At 33.5% G+C, this 17,765-nt stretch overlaps 1 protein-coding gene across 1 annotated transcript in view; it reads left to right on the forward strand.

Moving 5' to 3' along the window:
- LOC135207758 (aspartate, glycine, lysine and serine-rich protein-like) overlaps positions 1 to 17,765 on the forward strand; it is a 48,901-nt gene that overhangs the window by 4,527 nt on the left and 26,609 nt on the right. The window contains exon 2 of the mRNA XM_064239584.1: positions 13,954 to 14,055. Within this exon, the coding sequence (XP_064095654.1) occupies positions 13,954 to 14,055 (102 nt within the window). The remainder of the gene's footprint in view (positions 1 to 13,953; positions 14,056 to 17,765) is intronic.

The raw sequence follows: 17,765 nt of genomic DNA on the forward strand, positions 1-17,765 counted from the left end.
AAGATATTTTTCCCTAAAACTACTTACCAATCAGAATAACATTCCCCCCGCCGCCGTCCCCTACACCAAACCCCACCACAGAGTTTTCCTAGTAATATTATCAAGTATCAAAAGGCTGTTATACAAAGAAGATTTTTTCACAATTCTGGTTTGGTCAGATTTCTAAAAAAAAAAAAAAAAAAAAAAAAAAAAAAAAATTAGATGTTTTGATATTTTTTTTTTTTTAGATTTTGAAAACTTCTGTTTATATCGCCGTTGATATAACTTTCTACCAATTTTGAGATTTCAAAAAATAAATTATTTCTGCATTGATGAACTTTAAAAAAATATCTTTTTACTTGTTTGTGAGATTTCGCAAACAAATCACTTTTCTGCATTGATGAGCTTTCAAATACTTTTTTTTTTTACTTTTTCTTTAGAGGAAGATTTTTAAAATAATATAAAGAAAGTTACCCTTATTGCAATCCCTTCAAAATACATCTAAAAATTAAACAAACTTTAAAATATTTTGAAAAATACTTTACGTTCACTAACTTCAAATAATTGTGAGATTTCGAATGTTTTTCTGTATTGATGACATTTCGAGAACTTTTTCTAAGCTTCATCATCAGCATTAATGTTTTCTATTCTGTGTTGATCACGTTTTTATTATGAGGTTTTTGTGTTTTAGAATTGAGACTTAACCCCACTTGAATATTAATTCTCGACACTAATCTAAACGCATATTTGGTTAGAAGAGAGTTTTTATTAAATCTATTTGAAATTCAACTTATATATTACTTTCATTTTGTAAATCACCTTAAGTCTGTTAAACAATTGCTTTTTTTTATTATTATTATTATTATTATTATTATTATTATTATTATTATTATTATTATTATTATTATTATTATTATTATTATTATTATTATTATTATTATTATTATTATTCAGAGAAGGAACCCTATTTATAAGTAATAAGCTTACAGGGGCCATTACTCTCAAATCCATATTATTATTATTATTATTATTATTATTATTATTATTATTATTATTATTATTATTATTATTATTATTATTATTATTATTATTATTATTTATAAAGTTTCATAGAATATAACGGTGTTCGTTCGAAAGAAGTAACAGAAGGTAATGCAAAAAATACAGAAAGACGAGATCAGTTATATATATTATATATATATATATATAGATATATATATTATATATATATATATATATTAAAAACGTTGTATCTCTGTCTATCTACGTGCTTATCTGTCTCACTTTCTATCAAGAGAGAGAAAGAGAGAGAGAGAGAGAGAGGGGCAAATAAAGAAAAGTCACCTCTATTTTCCTGACACGAAACTGACGAAGAACCCAATCAGGAATTTGATGGAAAGGAAACCTCCCTCTTATCTTAAAGGTCCAATGGACCTCCCATTAACCCCTTATTATTTCTAATCAATTCCCCTACCCCCCCCCCCCAACCCCTTTCCATCTTCCCTTCCCACCTAAACACCCCGCCCCCTCCCCCCCCACAAAAAAAAACTGCAAAAAAAATGTAAAATAATTTATATTTTTTAGGGGGGGTAAAGGAAAACAAACACTCAGGATGTTGGTTCATTGCGCAGTTTTTCTCGCGTTCCTGGAAGACGGGAAATTGACTCAGAGTAGCTGGGAACAGCTTTCTCGATTTAGTGACGAGCTTGCGCGCGCGGTTGTTTTACGACGCTTGCTGCTTGCGTGCGTGTCTGCTTGCGTTTAGTAACCTTCGAAGCCTCTGTTGTTGCTTGTGCTATTAACTAAAAGCACTGTTGTTATTGGTCCTGTTTTCAAAATGACAATTCCTATGTAATATATATATATATATATATATATATATATATATATATATATATATATATATATATATATGTGTGTGTGTGTGTGTGTGTGTGTGTGTGTGTATATGTATATATATATATATATATATATATATATATATATATATATATATATATATATATATATATATATATATATATATATATATATATATATTCACATAGGATTGTCATTTTGAAAACAGGACCAATAACAACAGTGCTTTTAGTTAATAGCACAAGCAACAACAGAGGCTTCGAAGGTTACTAAACGCAAGCAGAACACGCACGCAAGCAAGCAAGCAATCTCTAGACAGATTGATCAATGTTGATAAAGTCTTTCAGTAGAAAGATTCATAAATATCAAACTATTTTTTCTCTAGAAAGATTGATCAATGTTGATCAAGTCTTTCAGTAGAAAGATTCATAAGTATTAAACTGTTTCTTTCTCTAGAAAAGATTGATCAAGTTGGTTAAAGTCTTTCAGCCAAAAGTTAAATGCTAGTCTTTGGTAACATTACCACACGTATTTGGGGACATAATTTTTGAAATGTTAATTTTTTTTAGATAAAGAATTTCGTGTACAGAATGTCAAGATGTAAATGTTAGTTTTTTGGAGAAAATATATCAAGAAGTTGTGGACATAGTATTCAAATGTTAATTATTATTTTTTTTAGCAAAAATAAATATTCAAATGTTTAAATGTTAGTTCATATATATATATATATATATATATATATATATATATATATATATTATTATATGTAAGTTTACATAATAAAAATATGGAATGTTAGTCCATATATATAAAAGATTGCTTGCAGGAATGTGATCAGACTAGAGACGCTAAAGATGACGTATACAATAAGTATGTAGGCTAAGATAACATGCTGTCACCTGTAGTCATTCAATTGTTTATAAACATTAGTCCCAAGCTCCCTGCTTGAGACAACTACCCCGACCTATAATTCAAACGGCCTACGTGATCTGTAGCGTGTCTCATTTTGATTTTTGTGTTCGTATGAAACTATGTCATTTGTATGTATGTTTCATATGTTCGAACTACTGTCTGTTCCTTCATAACTTGTAACAGAGATGGTAGACAGGGAGAACAGAGTTAGCTATCGTCATTAGAAGACCTGTACCTCTTTACCTAAGCTTTATCAGTAGAGGAATAGGATTAGCCATCATCATTGGCATAAGCGATCAAGCTATCGTTATTAGAAGACTTGTACAATCCTATCTGATCTTCACCATGTAAAACTTCAGAAGAATATATAATTTTTTAAAACATTAGTGTTTTCTACAAAGAACCTCCTCACCATGAGTTAACACATCGTCGTCATAACCAACAAGATAATACCGACTTCGTAAATGATCTACAAACCCCAGACACTCCATTGAAGCATGGAAGTGCAAATACCAACCGACTTAGCGTAATATTATCGCAAGTCTAACATTACCTCATAGGGCGCCTTATCATACAAGGCACAAGCCCAATATTGGTGGCCAGCGTACCAGAAGAACTCTACAACGTCCTACGAAGAAAAACCAGAATAATAAATCATGTATCATAAGAAGTCAACGACGACGGAAGCAGCAGATTCTTCAAGCAAACATAGTATCATTCGTTAGTGAGCGACTTCAGAAAACAACAAGAACTCTTTAACGACGACGAAAGCAAGAGATTCTTCAAGCAACTTAGTATCATCATTAGTGAATAACTTCAAGAAACAAAACCAACGTGTCCTTTTTCCTACGACAACGCAAGCTTTGTGGCTCATTAGAATCATTCAAGAAAACATCGTTAGTGAGCGTTTCCGGCACTCCAAGAAACAAACTGAACGCGTCTGCAGCATCGGATTTTCAAGGGCTCGAATCATCGAAACAACGCAGCAACCGGGGGAAACTGAAGCCAAACCAGGTCATCAGCTAAATAGAGAAGGAGGACCAAGGCCGTGTGTCGTTATCGGAACACCGTGACTTCCCACAAAAGCAAGCTAAGTACAATTTTTTTATTCATTTGGAGTAACTTTGAGTGTTTCCTTTGCAGGTCGAATTTCGTTATTCCTGTGGCTGAAGTTACGAGAAATTCTTAATCTTACTTTTTTACAGAAATTATCAACATCATTGAGATTTCGCTACTGCGAGTTTTTATCTTTGAGTGTCTGTTTCCAGAAGTTCTACTGAAATAAAATCATAATCATATACTATGTTTAATTTTATCATTTTGGGGGTGATTATTAATCCCTTACGTAACAAATCATATTAAACAGTGAATATGCGTTTATGCAGTGGACGTCTGTATTTATACAGATGCATGGATAGGGTCGTTAAGCACCGTAGTGATTAGAAAACACACAAAAAAAACAAGTGGAACACCCGTACAAATCTAGATAAATTAGAGGTAACACTATTTCGGGTCATGACAATAAATGCTCCTTTGCAAAGTCCCGATCGCCAGTTTTAGCCTTGAGTTTTTGAGTTATATAAAATATCGCAACCTCAATGACTCAACTTCTTAACTTTTAAAATATGGCGGCGGATTGCAAGGAATAACATGTCTGTAAAAAACTTCATCAGGCTAAATGCGCTGACCAGGATCCCTCACTATTTCAAATTTTAGCAAAGAATGAAGTACAAACAGTTAATATTGAATGCAGTAGTGATAACTTGTCTTATTAGTAATCGCTCAGTTCCTAATAGTTCGTCATTCATTGCTTTCATACGTAACCAGCAACATAAATGCTAAAAACACACATACGTTGCGATGGTAATAAAGAGAAGGATCTTAATTATTACAAAAAAAAAAATAGAAACAGTAGCCCGTTCAGATCAAACAAGCAAACTCGGTGACTGTGTCACCTAGTCAAGCGGTCAAGGTCAGTCAAAAACTACCGAAGTGTTCAAAGCATAGCAAATTCCATACAATAAGCGACTCTAGCAGAGTGGGGAAAAGCGATGTTGGTTCATACATACCGATTATCTTTTGAATTAAAAAGGAAAAAGGATTTTTTCCTATGAAACACACGACCGTATAAAGTAATCAGAGCAGGTTTTCGTTTTTTTTTTAATACGTAAGTTATTATAAGTAGTGGTGGATAAAGCCCAACTGTACGCGCCGTAAAAATTAGAATATCTTGTTTTATTTCTTTAGTAAACGTAATATCCTGTATTTACGGACTCACTGTCTGTTGTTCGAACTTCCCTAATGAGAAGTCCGGATAAGCGAGCGCTTACAGATACCTCTATAGTTATAAAAAAGAAAAAAACATTGATCTGTATCTAGCGTAATTGTAAGATTCATCTAGGGGTATACAAAATATTATCTTACATCCTGCAAAATAAGGCGTGTTTATCAAAGGGAAATCCTATAAACCTTCAAACATATTAAAATCCGTTTGAACAAAAATGAGACAGTTAATTAAATAATAACTTATATAAAGGAACTATACATTTGTCCTCATAAATCGTAACATTGTTCAAATGACCCAACAGAATTCTCCCACAACTGCAGTCGCACTTTGCACGCAAAATTTCGAGAAGCATGCACCCTCGAATGTCTTAGTGCGTGTAAAAAGACTTTGCTGGGAAATGAAATTTTAATCCTTCCCGACACTCTGAAATATAACGATTTCCGCGAACAAAGCCCTAAAAGTATACATATCGTGGATACGGAAGTTATAAATATCGCATTTTTTATTGTTGCTAATTTTTAATCACGCCCAACCAGTCGTGGATGAATCTCTCTGATAATCTAGCTAAAGTTAATATCCGTAAAGTCATTCAAGCAGAGGGTGATTCAAGCAGAATTTTTTTTTATCTTCTACCTGAATACCAGGAAGTTTCTCCACTAGCGAGTGATCTCTGAGAAAAACGGATGTAATTTAACACAAAACACGGTCTAAGGACAAACATAAAGATATTTTACGTACCTTCGTATAGATTCTCAATGAAATTTCAAAATAGAGATAAATGACGAAGTTGAAAAATGTTAGTAATAGGAGTCATTAGGAAATCAAATAAGCCCATATAATTTTTCCCTCAATGTCATGCCATAAAAGATCGATTTCGCGTATTTGCGTAGATTCTGTCGCTTAAACAAGGAAACGACTCCCGATAGTTTCCAGTGCGATGTACCGACGACATCTTATCTCTGTTAGGTTAGAATAAATTTTTTTCACCAACTTGGACTTACTTAAATGCTTTTACCAGATACCATTACCTAAGTGATTGTACCTCATACACCGTTTCAGCACACTCAGGGGACATTATCAATTTTTACGTATGCCTCCGGCTTACGTTGCGCCCCAATTATAATATAGTGTTTGGAGACTTTAAGGGATACCCTGACATGCTGATATGGTTGGTCTTGTAATCTTTTCTAATACCTTAGAATACATTCACATAAAGTAGAGCTAGTGCTACAGAGACAAAGACAAATAATCTCAGAGTAAAATATCTAAATGTGAGTTTTTTAAAACCGAACATGTTGATCTAGGTTTATGTGTCTAGTCAAGGTCTTAAAGTAGTCCATGGTAAGGTGTCGGCTATTCATAACTTTCCGGTACCTATTAACGTAAAAGGGGGATACAGCACTTTTGCGCTTTAGTGGGTATTACAATCGTATGCAAATATGTAACTCTTCAATCATGACAGCTCCTTTAACAGATCTTATCGAAGAAGAGCGTAGATTTATTATGGTCTAAAAGCATCAACAGGCGTTCGATATCTTAAAAGCGGAAAATGCAGCTTACCTAACTTAAAAATCCCTGATTTAAATAAGGAATTTTTTTTATTGGACAACAGACGCCTCAGACCAAAGGGAAAGGGTTTAAAGAGGGTACTACTTCAGTAATATGATAAACAGTTCTTCCCTATAGCTTTTTATTCACGTAAACTAAAGCCCTCTGAAAGTAAATATGCAGTAATAGGCAAGGAAGGGCTAGGTATCTTTAACACTAGTACATTTTAAGTTCATAATCTAGGCTATCCTGATAAAATTCTTACTGAACATGAGTCCTTTACCGAGTTTTCAAGGCTTTAATCACAGTCCAAAAGGAACTCGGTGACAAATGATCATTCAGGTTATTGGAGCCAAGATAAGATATCTACCTGGGAAAGCAAATATCATAGCTGACGCATTATCCCGCAATCCCGCACCATACAGCAAAGAACCCTTAATTGGACTAAAAGATATAGAAACATCCGTGCCTATTGTTAAAACCGTATCTAAACAAGAAAATTCCTTAACCCAAGAGAATCGCGAGCATTGAATATCTGGTCGGAGCGCAGAACTGTTACAAACCTGAACAAAAAGCAAGTGTCAACAGCGATAAGCAAAACAATAAACACCAAACAATAAACACTTCGAAACGGAAACAGGGTCAGTGGCTAGGCAAAAACAATAAACATTTCGAGCAGAAACCCTAAAGCAAAAGTATATTTAAAGTATGTGTATCAGAATAATGTAATCAAATGAAATTTTATATGTAGGTCCGTGACGAGGAAAACCCGAAGAACACAGCAGATGACTTACGACCAGGTAGTAATAATAATCTCTTTCATACCAATCGTCATAAAACTGGTTGCATTCCGTCATCCAGGGTTCCCTCCTATGTCACGGAAAGCCAAATCACTGTTTTACTGGCCTACAATGCTTACAGATATAAAAAGCCACATAACTGATTGTAACACGTGTCATGAAAACAAGGGACACACTAAGACACCTGTCAGTTAAGGGCCTATCCCGTGCCAAATCAATCCTTGAAAGAATATACGTAGAATTATTAACAAGGTTACGAGTCTGACAGAGCAAATAAACACTTCTTAGTGTTAATAGTTCCTTGACACGTTATATAGAAGTAATAGCACTAAAAACAAACACCGCAATTGAGTGCGTTAGGAATATTTATGAGTGCTAAATCAGTAAACATGGAATTCAACACAGGATAATCCGACTCGGGTGGTGTAAATCAATAATAATCTCCATAACAACAGTGGTGTGAATTCCTTTCCATTAAGAAAACCAATAATATATTTTATCACCCAGAGTCAATCGGTTTGGTAGAATAACTGTTAATTAAATAGGAAGTGTCAATGTCTTACGAGTTACAACTCGTGATGTTGGATCCGAACTGGATTATAGCGGTTCTCGCGGTTTTAAATACCTTTATCAGTTATATCTTGTATCTATAGTATTGATGCCGCAAGTAGCCTTATACGGTACGCCGCTAGAACACTCTTCCACATATTCAAGCCAACCATTAATTTATCAAATATATATATATAAAAAAAAAAAGAAAAAAAAAAAAAAATATATAAATAAATATATAAAAAATAAAATAAATATGGATACAAGTGGAGTCAATATAATACACTCCGTAAGAAGTCGGAAGGGTTACAAATTATAATAAAAAAGGAATCACGATAAAATCAATAAGCAAAACGTAACCATAGATAATTAAATATCCAAATATATATGCGTAAAGATTTGAACTCTAACTTAAAACGCTTTAGTTGAATGACAAATAAGCTAAAAGTTCAAACACATATCAAAACCTACTGACATATTGTCTGTCCCGGTGAGTTTATATTCGTAGTCAATGAAAAAAAAAAAAAAAACAAAAAAAAAAAAAAAAAAATAAATATAAATAAATAAATAAAATAATAATAAATAAAATAAATAAAATAAAATAAAAGAGATTTTAAAGTCAGGAAGTCTAGAAGTGAAAATGTTATCTATGAAATAATCCTATATGAATCTTATACAGGGCTAATAATATATATAGAATTTGTATGGAAACCTTTTTCATATAGTTTGAATAAGGAATATTTATTTAACATAATTACAATTATGCAAATTTCCAACATGAAACTAATATATTGTTCAATTTTGGTACTGATTTTTTTTTTTCAGACATTCTTTTAATTCGTGTGGGTCGAGTATTAAAAGATAATAAATTTATCCTAAAGTCGTATTTATTGCAGCAAGTAACGTAACTCTTAGCTGGCTGAGAGCAATCTCCTGCCAAGTGACGACGTCATCATTGCCGTATCAGCATTTGTTCCTTTTAACCTCAATAATCTGCTTACACAGGCTTCATCTGTGTGTCGTCTCTGCTTGCAAAAGCAGATTGACTGGAGAAAGAATGCTTAGCCCGAACTTCTCATGGGCAAGGCAGACGTTAGGTACAAGTGTCTATCGGTGTGCGCAATGCAAACTTTAGCTAAGGAGTTGCAATCATTTTAAAATTAATAACAAAATAAGCAAATAGAATTTCTATAACAACAAAATGAATTAATTTTTCTGAACCTCATAGACATTTAGAAGTATCACGATATGGATATGGATTTACTTGCAACATTAGCTTATTACAAATCCAGGTAAATCACATTCATGGGAAAATGTTACATTTTCTTTGAAAAACCCAAAGTTTATATAGAAATTAGTTACATAGTGGGTTTTTCGTTGCATCTCCTACCTATTAATAATGTTTTAAAAGTTAACCTCAGAGGATGCGCACGAGAAAATTGAATATGAAACTTTTGTTAGGGCACATAGAATCATGATTAATCTTCTCTTTGACTCTTATGTTGCCTGGCAATCTTACAATTAGCTCCGTTTTCCACTTCTTTGTCTAGTACTTACTACCAGTAATATCGCATTTTCTTTGGGATTCGTATTGATATCTGTTTATTTTTTTATAATATGGATATTTTTACAGTCATCATAGGCCTGGATAGGTCACTCATTGTTAATGCCATGGATAAAAAAGTTTGTACAGCGGACTCTTTTGAATTCCAAATTATACAACGAATTCATGTGGGGGTTAAGTCTGGTCTAAATGGCTCTCTTCCCTCCCCTGTATTTGGATGTCGTCTGAATTTACTTTGCCCTTGTGACAAGTATAATTTCACTTGCACGGCTGATTAATGGAACCGGCTGGTTACAGTATCCTTGCAGTACGAGAATTTCACATCGAAACTTCAAGAAATCGTTCGTCGCAGCGGACGACACAGTCAAGTAACAACCGACCTACAATGTGAAAGGAATTTCATTTGGACTAATTCTTCGACCGACACCGTATCTCGTCGTTAATCTCGTTTTAATGCGGAATGCTCCGGCGGCTGTCGGAATCGACTACGAATGGGACATACTTCCGACAATTACGACCCGAAGGATATTCAACTCTACTTTGCTGGCGAAGGACTCGTGCTGGGATGATCTATTCATCGCGAACGTAATCGTGTAGCTTAGGATGCAGAGAATAAGTATGGAGCGCAAATAGAACCGTTGGACCCGCCCAGGCAAATTTTCCCCTTGTTTTAACCCCTGAAACCCTGAAAATAAAATGGCCGTTTCATTGGGTCCATAGGTGGTTGTCTGGAACTGTGTAATGGACGAAAAGTGGTTCGAAAAGCTAGTTAAATGTGAAGTAGTATTAACCTCGTCATGTAGTTCCTATATATATATAAAGTATCAAATGTATCCTAATATATAAATGATCATAAAAATACAGTCGATGTATCTTTTGCGTGTACGGCAATAAGGATCTCTATATAAATGATCATAAATAACAGAACCTAAATATATCTTTGGCGTGTAGCAATACCAAATCTATTTAATGGTACATATAATCATAAATTATATAATCCATATACCATATGTTTTATAAACAAATTACCGGTTTTTTTTTTTAAGTTAGAATAATCTGTTTACCTTTAGTTATTCCATTCTGCAGTTAATTTAGTTAGTATATTGATTAATGTATCAGATATATAACATTTTGCATAAAAATCAACGAATCAATCAGCATAAACATTAATAACTTTTATCAATTCATATATGAAATTTTTATCAGTTAAAATACTGATTTTTATCATGTTAATCTTCATTCTATGCAATTATCAGAGTACATTAGTATTTTCTGTAGCATATGTATCTTAATGAGATTGAAGTGAAAAACTGTATCATTATATATCCGTGATCACTATTATTTACCAATATCATTGTTTTTATTTATTTTATTACTTGAATCATCATGTACACCATGAATTTTTATTTGCTAATATATATATATATATATATATATTCACATAGTGTCTGTATCACACTCCTATAAGTCAAATGCAAGTCAAGTTTGAGTAATATTCAGTAGTAGCTGGTTTTGGTAGCTGACCGAGCTAATGTAAGTGTTTACATAATAAAAATATGGAATGTTAGTCCCCATATATAAAAGATTGCTTGCAGGAATGTGATCAGACTAGAGACGCTAAAGATGACGTATACAATAAGTATGTAGGCTAAGATAACATGCCGTCACCTGTAGTCATTCAATTGTTATAAACTTAGTCCAAGCTCCTGCTTGAGACAACTACCCCGACCTATAATTTAAACGGCCTACGTGATCTGTAGCGTGCTCATTTGATTTTGTGTTCTTATGAAACTATGTCATTTGTATGTATGTTCATATGTTCGAACTACTGTCTGTTCCTTCATAACTTGTAACAGAGATGGTAGACAGGGAGAACAGAGTTAGCTATCGTCATTAGAAGACCTGTACCTCTTTACCTAAGCTTTATCATGTAGAAGAATAGGATTAGCCATCATCATTGGCATAAGCATCAAGCTATCGTTATTAGAAGACTTGTACAATCCTATCTGATCTTCACCATGTAAAACTTCAGAAGAATATATAATTTTTTTAACATTAGTGTTTTCTACAAAGAACCTCCTCACCATGAGTTTAACACATTCGTCGTCATAACCAACAAGATAATACCGACTTCGTAAATGATCTACAAACCCCAGACACTCCATTGAAGATGGAAGTGCAATACCAACCGACTTAGCGTAATATTATCGCAAGTCTAACATTACCTCATAGGGCGCCTTATCATACAAGGCACAAGCCCTAATATATATATACTATATATATATATATATATATATATATATATATATATATATATATATATATATATATATATATATAGAAGGTATAAGCCACAAAGGAAAGATAAACAACGTAGTTTCTGCAAGATCTTTTGACTCAACGTCCTTTACTTAGCAGACAAACCGACTTACATGAGAAATTGAGGGTACAGGAAAGGTCGTATAAGTGACAGATAGGGATTATAAGGAGATTAGTACCTAGAATCCGACACACCTGGAGAATGAGTAACCTTTCCAAACAAGCATAAACATGGGTACAATTTAATCTTTTTGTTCTTAAATTTGTACCCATGTTTTATGCTTGTTTGGAAAGGTTACTCATTCTCCCAGGTGTGTCGGATTATAGGTACTAATCTCCTTATAATCCCTATCTGTCACTTATACGATCTTTCCTGTACCCTCATTTCTCATGTAAGTCAGTTCGTCTGCTAAGTAAAGGACGTTGAGTCGAAAGACCTTGCAGAAACTACGTTGTTTATCTTTCCTTCGTGGCTTATACCTTTATTTATGGATTTATCACGTTCCAAACTTTCGTGATTCAGTTATATATATATATATATATATATATATATATATATATATATATATATATAATATATATATATATATATATATATAATATATATATATATATATATATATATATAAACTGAATCACGAAAGTTTGGAACGTGGTAAATCCTATAAATAAAGGTATAAGCCACGAAGGAAAGATAAACAACGTAGTTTCTGCAAGATCTTTCGACTCAACGTCCTTTACTTAGCAGACGAATGACTTACATGAGAAATGAGGGTACAGGAAAGATCGTATAAGTGACAGATAGGGATTATAAGGAGATTAGTACCTATAATCCGACACCTTATACGATCACTTATACGATCTTTCCTGTACCCTCAATTTCTCATGTAAGTCAGTTCGTCTGCTAAGTAAAGGACGTTGAGTCGAAAGATCTTGCAGAAACTACGTTGTTTATCTTTCCTTCGTGGCTTATACCTTTATTATGGATTTACCACGTTCCAAACTTTCGTGATTCAGTTATATTATATATATATATTATATATATTATATATTATATATATATAATATATATATATATATAGATTATATATATATATAACTGAATCACGAAAGTTTGGAACGTGGTAAATCCATAAATAAAGGTATAAGCCACGAAGGAAAGATAAAACAACGTAGTTTCTGCAAGATCTTTCGACTCACGTCCTTTACTTAGCAGACGAACTGACTTACATGAGAAATTGAGGGTACAGGAAAGATCGTATAAGTGACAGATAGGGTTATAAGGAGATAGTACCTATAATCCGACACACCTGGAGAATGAGTAACCTTTCCAAACCAAGCATAAACATGGGTACAATTTAAGAACAAAAAGATTAAATTGTACCCATGTTTATGCTTGTTTGGAAAGGTTTACTCATTTCTCCAGGTGTGTCGGATTCTAGGTACTAATCTCCTTATAAATCCCTATCTGTCACTTATACGACCTTTCTGTACCCTCAATTTCTCATGTAAGTCGGTTTGTCTGCTAAGTTAAAGGACGTTGAGTCAAAAGATCTTGCAGAAACTACGTTGTTTATCTTTCCTTTGTGGCTATACCTTTTATATATATATATATATATATATATATATATATATATATATATATCTATATATATATATATATATATATATATAATATATATATATATATATGACTAACATTTAAACATTTGAATATTTATTTTTGCTAAAAAAATAATAATTAACATTTGAATACTATGTCCACAACTTCTTGATATATTTTCTCCAAAAAACTAACATTTACATCTTGACATTCTGTACACGAAATTCTTTATCTAAAAAAAAATAACATTTAAAAATTATGTCCCCAAATACGTGTGGTAATGTTACCAAAGACTAGCATTTAACTTTTGGCTGAAAGACTTTACCAACTTGATCAATCTTTCTAGAGAGAAACAGACATTTAATACTTATGAATCTTTCTACTGAAAGACTTGATCAACATTGATCAATCTTTCTAGAGAAAAAATAGTTTGATATTTATGAATCTTTCTACTGAAAGACTTTATCAACATTGATCAATAACTGTCTAGAGAAACAACCACAAAAAAATAACCTTTTGTGTCCCAAAACAGAGAGCCGGGGAGGAGGAGGAGGAGGAGGAGGAGGAGGAGGACGAGGACGAGGAGGAGGAGGAGGAGGAGGAGGAGGAGGAGGAAAAATGATTACCTCGAGCCGTGAGTATATGAAAATGGAGAGATGCTGCTATACACGCGTCTAAAAGATTTTCGTTTATTAGAATCACATTTTTTTTCTCCTCTTTCGTATTACTAGAATGGGCTTTGGATGTAATAATGTTTCTTTATATGTATTATCATTGGTATTAGTATTATATATATACATAATATCATATATGCATATACATGTGTGTGTGTGTGTATATACACGTTCTCCTGCTTGTTATAAAGGCACGATTATTGCCGGCAGAGAAGGCAAATATTTTTCTCCAGGAGAATTTCTTTTTGCTCCGATACACTCATCTTTAAGCAAGAAGGAAAAAGGGCAACTTTATTTTCAGCTGTTTTGCTCAAGCAGGGTGGGGGGGAAGGGCAGGACAGCGGGGGCCTCGCTGTGTACACAACATTCCGCGTAAAATTGAACGAGAGAGAGAGAGAGAGAGAGAGAGGTTCTCGGTATTGTTTGATTTTAAATAATGCATAGGTGTATTGTGTGTTGGTGAATATAGATATACTATATATGTGTGTGTGTACATTTGATAATTTTGATAATTTATTCTTCCTTTTGTATAATTTTGATATTTTATTCTTCCTGCATTTGATAATTTCGATAATTCACGTTTCCTAATTTTGCTCGTTTTTGCATTTCCCTTTTTTTTATAATTTTCATCGTTTATTCTTCCTATTTTGATAATTTTGAGAATGTGTCATTCCTTTTTGGATAATTTTGATAATTTATTCTTCCTGTCTTTGATTATTTCGATAATTAGTGCTTTCTATTTTTGCTCATTTTTTTCATTTCCGTTTTTTTTAGTTTGATTATTTATCATCCCTATTTTGATAATTGTGATACTTTATTCTTCCTATTTTGATAATTTTGATAATTTATCATTCCTGTTTTTTTTATAATTATGATCATTTATTCTTCTTTTTTTATCATTTCGATAATTTGTGTTTCCTAATTTTGCTCATTTTTTTCATTTCCCTTTTTTTTATAATTGTGATCATTTATTCTTCCTATTTTGATAATTTTGAGATTTGTCATTCCTTTTTGGATAATTTTGATCATCCATTATTCCTGTTCTCGATAACACTTTGTTTCACTTCGAAGCTGTTTAAATATAAAAAAAAAAGATAATTCCCTTCATTAAGCAGCTTACACAGCAGATAACTGTTTATATAGGAAAAAGAATGTTTACTTGTTTACTTGACACAAACCAAATTAAAGTGTCGAGTGCCAGGTGTCAATTGTACTCCAGAAAGTAGAAGTGTCATTCAGGACCTATTCTTTGATTTCAAATGACGCTCTCACCCAAGACAGAGGAAATAGAAAGCAAACCTCTTCAAACGAAGTCAAACAACTTCTCCCTCTCCTTGTCTGCCTCTCTCTCTCTCTCTAAAGCAAACAAATTCACTAACCATTCGTTTTCCGGTGTCTCGTTGTTGACAACAGACGTATTCGAGAGGGGCCTCACTCGAGACTCGATTTACTGAAGGGTTCGTGAACTTACTTATATAGTTTTACGTAAAACAATTATCGGTTCGGCTGAGAGATGAGGTTGTCTAAATGCAAAGTTGATTCAAAGAAGGTGGGATTGTTTGAAGACCGTGGAGGTTGGTTTGTGTTCTTTGTTTGCTAGGTAGACTAAGGGTGATGTTTGTTAGATAAAGGTTAGGTTGGTAATAATAATAATAATAATAATAATAATAATAATAATAATAATAATAATAATAATAATAATAATAATAATAATAATAATAATAATAATAATGGAATAGAAAAATGCGCCTTAGTCAACATACAAAAGGGCACAGTAACAAGAACTGTAGGGATAAAGCTACCAGATGGGAGCAACATTAAACACATATGAGACTGGATACAAATACCTGGGAATAATGGAAGGAAGGGATATAAAACACCAGAGATGAAGGACACGATCAGGAAAGAATATATGCAGAGACTCAAGGCGATACTCAAGTCACAAAAAACTCACGCGGGGAAACATGATAAAAGCCATAAACACATGGGCAGTGCAGTAATCAGATACAGCGCAGGAATAGTGGAATGGACGAAGGCAGAACTTCGCAGCATAGATCAGAAAACCAGAAACATATGACAATACACAAAGCATACACCCAAGAGCAAATACGGACAGACTATACATAACACGAAAGGAAGGAGGAGAGGACTACTAAGCATAGAGGACTGTGTCAACATCGAGAAACAAAGCACTGGGCAATATCTGAAAACCAGTTGAAGACGAGTGGCTAAAGAGTGCATGGGAAGAAGGACTATAAAAAGTAGACGAAGACCCAGAAATATACAGAGAAGGACTGGCACAACAAACCAATGCACGGACAATACATGAGACAGACTAAAGAACTAGCCAGCGATGACACGTGGCAATGGCTACAGAGGGGAGAGCTAAAGAAAGAAACTGAAGGAATGATAACAGCGGCACAAGGTCAGTCCCTAAGAACCAGATATGTTCAAAGAACGATAGACGGAAATAACATCTCTCCCATATGTAGAAAGTGCAATACGAAAAATGAAACCATAAACCACATAGCAAGTGAATGTCTAGCACTTGCACAGAACCAGTACAAAAAGAGGCATGATTAAGTGGCAAAAACCCTCCACTGGAGCCTGTGCAAGAAACATCAGCTACCTTGCAGTAATAAGTGGTACGAACACTAACCTGAAGGAGTGATAGAAAACGATCATGCAAAGATCCTCTGGGACTATGGTATCAGAACAGATAGGGTGATACGTGCGAATAGACCAGACGTGACGTTGATTGACAAAATCAAGAAGAAAGTATCACTCATTGATGTCGCAATACCATGGGACACCAAAGTTGAAGAGAAAGAGAGAGAAAAAATGGATAAGTATCAAGATCTGAAAATAGAAATAGAAGGATATGGGATATGCAGTGGAAATCGTACCCATAATCATAGGAGCACAAGGCACATCCCAAGATCCCTGAAAAGGAATCTAGAAAAACTAGAGGCTGAAGTAGCTCCAGGACTCATGCAGAAGAGTGTGATCCTAGAAACGGCGCACATAGTAAGAAAAGTGATGGACTCCTAAGGAGGCAGGATGCAACCCGGAACCCCACACTATAAATACCACCCAGTCGAATTGGAGGACTGTGATATAGCAAAAAATAATAATAATAATAATAATAATGTTAAGAAATTCACAGTTTCGTGAAAACAAATAGTTAAAAATTATCCACAATTATATATTAAAAATATATTTTTTATGTAAAAATATAGAACAAAGAATTTCGAACACCTGAACGGTGTTCCTCATCAGGCGTTCGAAAGTCTTCGTTCTATATTTTTACATAGAAATATATTTTTAATATATAATTTCGGATATTTTTTTTTTTTTAATAATAATAATAATAATAATAATAATAATAATAATAATAATAATAATAATAATAATAATGATTTCCTAATGTTGTTAAAACTGACAAGCAACGTGCCAAGGGGATCGTCAAATCCGGTGTAGTTATATTGACTTATCTTTATTACTGCTACTACTACTACAAGTTGTTCTCTCTCTCTCTCTCTCTCTCTCTCTCTCTCTCTCTCTCTCTCTCTCTCTCTCTCTTGACGCGACATTTCGCCCAGATCTGCCAGGGCATTATCACAGCGATGGTTGCTGGAGAAAAATAGAGAGACTATTCAAATTAATGGAG

The sequence above is a fragment of the Macrobrachium nipponense genome, chromosome 34 (genome assembly GCF_015104395.2).
Source record: "Macrobrachium nipponense isolate FS-2020 chromosome 34, ASM1510439v2, whole genome shotgun sequence".
Taxonomy (NCBI): Eukaryota; Metazoa; Arthropoda; class Malacostraca; order Decapoda; family Palaemonidae; genus Macrobrachium; species Macrobrachium nipponense.